At 55.8% G+C, this 6241-nt stretch overlaps 1 protein-coding gene across 1 annotated transcript in view; it reads right to left on the minus strand.

The window, feature by feature from the left end:
- Nucleotides 1–6241, minus strand: part of Mmrn2 (multimerin 2) — a 12091-nt gene that overhangs the window by 3463 nt on the left and 2387 nt on the right. The window contains exons 2-6 of the mRNA XM_033761756.1: nucleotides 2122–2250; nucleotides 1945–2051; nucleotides 1782–1862; nucleotides 1201–1359; nucleotides 1–1100 (exon numbers count right to left, since the gene is read on the minus strand). The exon at nucleotides 1–1100 is cut by the window's left edge and continues 610 nt beyond it. Coding sequence (XP_033617647.1) covers nucleotides 1–1100; nucleotides 1201–1359; nucleotides 1782–1862; nucleotides 1945–2051; nucleotides 2122–2250 — 1576 coding nt within the window. The remainder of the gene's footprint in view (nucleotides 1101–1200; nucleotides 1360–1781; nucleotides 1863–1944; nucleotides 2052–2121; nucleotides 2251–6241) is intronic.

Consider the following 6241-nt stretch of genomic DNA (forward strand, 5'->3'; position numbering starts at 1 on the left):
CAGCAGGGCCTCGAAGGAGCTGTGCAGCTGGCGCGCGTTGCGTTTTGCGTCCTCTACGGCCACCCGCAGTGCACTTGCCTCCCTGTCCAGGGCCTGCACGCGGGCCCTCAGCTGGGCCCTCTCCAACCGTGCGCGCTCGCCCTCTGCCCTGAGCACGTCCAGCGTGCTCAACGCTACGTCCACCGCGGCCTGCAGGGCCTGCAGGGAGGAGTTGTTCCCCGCATCACTGGCCCCGAGCATCTCCTCCGGGGTGCGCGTGGTGTCCAGGTCCGAGGTGAGCTTCTGGCAGCTGCAGTCCTTGAGGTACCTGGTGAGGTCAGCATGGCCAATCTGCAGCTGCTGCAGGGTGACGTTGAGCTCCAGCAGCCCCCCCTCCAGCTCCTCCTTGTTCTCCTCCATGATCAGAGACTTCTCCATGAGGTCCACGCGCAGCTCACGAAGCCCGGTGTGGTTCACCTGCAGCTCCCCGACCAGGCGCTCCACTCTACTGATCTGGTCAAAGGTCTCGTCTGATTCCGAGTACAGCTCCTTGATTTCATCCGTGTGTTGGGCCAGCGTGGCCCTCATGTCGTCGAGGGTCCCCACCAGCTCCTCCTCCCTCTGGCTGCTGGCTATGTGCAGCGCTGAGAGGTTTCTCTGCAGCTGGCCCAGCCTGGCCTGCAGGCTCTCAGGCTCTGGCCTAGCTGCTGCCCCAACCTGCCTTCCATTGGTCCCCAAGGGCTCCTGGACCTTGAGCAGGTGCTTGATCTTGGCATCCACCTCTGCCTGGACCTCAGTGAGGGCCTGGTGCAGGGACAGGTGCTGGGCCTGCAGGCGGCCTTCCACGTCCTGCTGAAGCTGCTCCATGCGCCGGCCATGCTCCTGGACCCTGGCCTCAAACTTGGCGCTGAGCTCCTGGAAGTCGGGCCCAGCCACCACACCATCCTTAATGTGCTGGAGGGCCTGGCGGTTGGCCTCCACCTCCAGGGACAGGTTCTGCATGGCTTGGGAGAGGCTGTGCAAGCCCTCCTTGAAGCTTCTCCAGATGGGGCTGAAGTGCTCTTGCAGGAAGGCATCCATGTGCAGCGGCGGCCCCTGCTCCAGGGACCTACCAGGGGAGTCTGCAGCAGAGGGATGGTGTGTCAGCCGGGGCCGGGGTGCAGGTGGCCTCCCCACACGGGCATGGACTGAGGTCTGGGCAGCCCTGGACCTGCTACTTACCTGGCTCCATCTCATTTGCCTCCGTGGTCCCCACCATAAGGTCCCCGGTGGCCGAGCTGACCCAGGGATCCGGAAGGCCATCGGCTGCCTGATGGACATCATTCTGGAGGTCTTGTGCCAGGCTCTCCTCAGCTTCCCTGAACTCTGCAGCAGGGTGGTCTGAGTATGTGTCAGGTCACAGGGTCCAGAGGAGATTTGGGGGCCAAGGTGGGAAAGGGAAGACTTAGAATCCTTAAACCCCAGAAGGGCAATGCCTAGCAACTGAGTCCCTTCTCCCTCCCAGACCCACAGCAGGCCCAACTGTAGCCCGTTTCCTTCCTTGTGTGTCATCCCACTGCAAAGGACCCACAGATGGTGTCACTTGTGCCAAGTCCAAGGCCAGGGACAGTGTGATGTCCTGGCCCTGGTGGGGGCATGAGCGGCGTGGGTTGAGGGGAGAGGGGGTGGGCAGGTGGGCCCCCTGGGGTGGGGGTGCAGAACCATAGAGCCCTGCTGAGGTCAGGGACAGGGTTTCCCTGAAGTGGGACTGAGCATCCAAGGAGAGGCTCTGTCACTCCTGTGCCTTCAGGAAAGCAACGCACCAAATTTGAAGCCAGCTGGTCGCTCCCAAGGCTCCAGGCGGCTGTCATCCAGCTCTGCCGGAGCAGCGGTCACTGTGGAGTCTGCAGAAGGAAGTGGCGATGTTGACACAGGAGGGTCTGCGTGACCTTGGAGCTGGAGGCTGAGGAGAGGGGGCTGCCCTACCGTGCCGCTGGCAGTTGGGGCCCTGGAAGCCCGGGCAGCACCTCCAGGCCAGGGCAGTCAGGACCCTCTGCTTGACCTGGTACACTGGCTTATGGGTCATGCGGTACCTGGGGGAGGAGGGCGGCTCAGTGACCTGAAAGCCCGGCCCAGGGGACAGATGACCATGGCCCCACTCACATGACTCTGTCTCTCTGGCAGTTGGGAGCGTTCTGCGGACATGGCTGCTGCGAGTGGACCAGGAATCTCTCCGTTTTGCAGGCAGCTATGAAGGTGACCAGCCTGGACCTCGGGTAAGGGCACCAGTTACTAGAAAACAAGGCAGAGAGGCAGGCGGTGAGCCATACCCAGACCCCAGGGATGCTCCCTTGAGGCTCCTGGGGGCTATTTATGCACAGTGCCTACCCTCCATACTGTCCTGAAGTGAGTCAGGGGCCAGATCCTCCCTCTACCATGAGCCCCCAAAGCAGAGGCCCCTAGGGACACCAGGGCAGTGACCTGTATGGTCCGGAACACTCAGCTCCTCCGGCACTGACTTCAAGTTTGACCCCTGCGAGGGACAGAAGGAGGTGCAGCGGCCTGGCAGCAGGGCGAGGGCAAGGAAGAGTGAAGCTCTCGGAATGTGTCTGCCGCTTAAGAGTCATCCCTGTGCCTGGGTGCTGGAAGAGCAGTGTGGGCACAAGAGGGCCTGGGCCATCACTGGGCTGTCAGGAGCTGGCCCAGGCCGTGGGGCAGGCACTGCTGGGCAGGCAGCGGAGGCCACACCTGCTGTGACAGTGAGACTTGGCCCGCTTTCCCATTGCACTCTGCTCAGCACGAACCCCAGGGAGCCAGGGGCACAGTGTCCCAGGAGAGCGACCCAGCCCAGAGCCAGACCCAGGGTGCAGCAGAGCAGAAAGCCGCGTCCTCGGCCCCCAGCTTCAAGTCAGCTTCCAGACTGCCTGTTCTCTCATTTTGGGTTTTCTTTTTCTTTTCAGTACTGGGGGTTGAACCTGGGGCTTTCACACTGAGCTACAATCTCCTTCTTTTGTTTGTTTTTAAATTTTGAGTCAGGGTCTTGCTAAATCTATAGTTTGCCCACACTGTATTCAAACTTTTGATCCTCTTGCCTCAGCCTCTTGAGAATTAAAAATCCAGCGTTACACATGAAAAAGAATTGAATCAAAATGTCCAAAGGTAAAGTAAAGGAAATTTCCACAAAAGAGCAAACAGAAGATGAAAAATAAATTAAGAAAAACTAGAGCCAGGTGTGGTGGTACACACCTGTAATTCCACTACTGCAGATGCCGAGGCAGGAGGATCACCTGAGTTTAAGGCCAAGGCTACATGTGAGACCCTGTCTCAAACAATAACGACTAAAAGAGCTAAGAAAAATTTCCAGCCAGGCTTGGTGGTGCATGCCTATAATCCTAGCACTCAGGAGGCTGTGAGTTCAAGGCCACACTGGACCACATACATAGCAAAACACTGTCTAAAAAAAAAAGAAAAAAAAAAACTTTCCAGTCCTGGAAATCCAGCATCCAAATTATAGGAGTTCCAGAAAGAGAGAACAAAGGGTGGAAGTCATTGATGAAAATGTCAGGCACATGGTCCAGAAGCCAGAACAGGAGTCCCAGGCAGAGGGGGCCTCAAGGGCTGGCAGAGGTGAGGACACAGACTCGCGGGGGAGCCGTGGAGGCAGTGTCGGGCTCTTGGAGAAATGCCGAGAAGTGCACATGCACAAGCATGCAAGAGTCAGGGAGAGGCCTGGCCCCACCTGCCAGCAGGAGTTGCAGCGCAGAGACACCCACATCCAGACTCCCCAGCGGCCGCTGACCAGTCTGGAGCTAGCGTGTGATGTCTACAAAGACTTGCAGACTGGGGCTCAGGTTGGTGGTGGAGCAGTGCTTCACGTCCACAGGGCCCCAGCTCCCACCCCCAGCACCAAAGAAACAAAGGAGCACAAATCTCAGGGCCCGGGGGCTGAGGCGAGGTGACTCCTCGGCTGGGCCTGGCCACATGCTCCTGTCTCGGGTTATGGCGTGGAACTCAGCCTCGGGAGAGGGGCAGCATGGCCGAGGTGCTGAGGCCTCATGAACTGGGCACCAAGCCACTGTCCAGACTGGGAGCCGCTGGGCCACTTTGTGCCCAGAGGACACAGTTGGTCAGATCCTTGTGTGAACGAGCATGGAGTAGGTGTGGACGAGAGGATGACAGAGAAAACCTGGGAAATCTAGCAGAGGAAGAAAACAGGCTCATTTTTTCAGAGGGCAAACCAAAAATGAGCAAAGGAAAAAATGAGTCATGGTTATTTTGAGGCCCAACTCTCCAAGTGGCATTCATAGTCTCAAGGGTGGAAACACAAACTGGCTTTGTGATTTGGTGGTGCATGCCTGTAATCCCAGCACTCAGGAAGCTGAGGCAGGGAGATCTCTTTGAGTTCAGGGTAAGCCTGGGCTACATAGGAAGTTCAAGGCCAGCTTGATGACACAGAGAGAGCCTTGCCTCAAAACAAAAAAAACCAAAAAACCAAAAAAACAAAAAAACAAAAATTGGGCCAGGGATTTAGCTCAGTGGTTCCTGAGTTCGATCCCTTGTACCAAAAAAGCAAAAAACAAAAAAACAAAAGAAAACACCAAAAATTTAAAAATGAACTAAAATAAACACTCAAATTGACCAAATGGAAAAATGGTGTGTGTGTGTGTGTGTGTGTGTGTGTGTGTGTGTGTGTGTGTGTGTTTGCTTTGGGACTGTGGATGGCATAGGAACAAAAGCTGAATCTTAGGTAATGCTACCTTCCAAGAAGCTGTAATGTAAGCACATTATTAGATACAAAATAAAAAATGTGGGGTTGGGTATGGTGGCAATGCCTGTAGGGAGGCTGAGGCAAGAGGGTTGCCAGGAGTTTGAGGCCAGCCTCAACTACTTAATGAGACTCTGTCTCAAAACAAACAAACAAATAAGTAAATAAGTGGGATCTGCCAGGCATGGTGATAAATACCTGTAATCCCAGCACTTGGGAGGCTGAGGCATGCGGATCACTGCAAGTTGGAGGCCAGCCTGGACCACATAGTGAGACCCTGTCTCAACAAAACAAGTAGGAGCCTTGATCATAAAGCCACAGCAGAGATCTGGCCTTGTGTGGCCCCTATAGGGGCTTTGCAGGGTCCCGGGCAGGGCTTTGTGTGAAGCTGGCCCTGATTTGAGGGTTTCTAAGACCTGTGGTGCCATCTCATCTGTTCAACTCTGCCATCCGAGTGTTGAGAATATGTTAAACCAGCCCAAACGTATTTCCATAACATTTTATTAATGAAAATTGGCCCACTGACTACAGTTTTCTGACACACCCAATGGTTGTTTGTTTTTTTGTTTTGTTCTGTTTTGTTTTGGTTATTTGTAACTAATCAAAATGAAATTTAGGAAGTACCTAGTGTGGTGGCAAACACCTAATCCCAGATACTCAGGAGGCAGAGGTGGGAGGATCACGTGTAAGTGTAAATCTAGGATGGGCAATTTATTGAGATCACATCTCAAAAAGATGAGGAGAAGGAGGAGGAGAAGGATAAGAAACCAAAGAGGAGAGAAGAAAATAGAGGCTGGAGATTCAGGTTCAACCCACAGTACTGTAAAAGTCAGTTATCGCTCATCTGCCCCTGTGGAAGGAAAATGCAGATGGATGAGAAAAACATTATGAAAGATGGTGATGAGTAGAGTTTCTCTCCTGCCCTCCAGACCAAGCCCAGGCCGAGGCTGATCTCAGGGTCCTGCCCAGGGTACGAGGAATACTCCAGGCTCCGGGTTCTTCCCCAGCACTGGGAAAAAAAAACCCAAACTGAAGCAGCTGAACAAATGAAAAGCCCCCACTCTGCAGCCAAGTTCTGAACAAGTGGGACAGCGGAGGAGACCCGTGTGTGGGGAGGGGATGGGGGGGCCTGAGTGTCCCTGGGGGCCTGGAAGTGGCAGAGCGGGGCTGTCATCGGCTGTCTGGCGGGGCAGGGCAGAGGAAGGGGACAGGGCAGGCCGTCCTCTGGGTCAGAGCCCGGCTCAACGTGGAGGGTGGACTCAGCAGCTCTGCTTCTCAGTAGGGGACAGGGCACATTCCACAGTGGAGGAGGAGACTACGGCTGGGACACTTGTCGTAACTGGGTGATGGGTGCCCTGGAATCTGGTGGCGAGAGATCAGGAATCCTGCTATGCCAGGCAGGGCGGCTGCCGCACATGGGCAGATCCTGTCCCCTGCCAAGGCCCGGGCGGGAGACACCCGGTCGCCCTGTGCCTGCCCCGCACGCGTGACGGGGACTTTCCAGCTCCTGGACCGGAG

Source organism: Fukomys damarensis, unplaced genomic scaffold (genome assembly GCF_012274545.1).
Source record: "Fukomys damarensis isolate Sample0158 unplaced genomic scaffold, DMR_v1.0_HiC HiC_scaffold_1, whole genome shotgun sequence".
Classification (NCBI taxonomy): domain Eukaryota; kingdom Metazoa; phylum Chordata; class Mammalia; order Rodentia; family Bathyergidae; genus Fukomys; species Fukomys damarensis.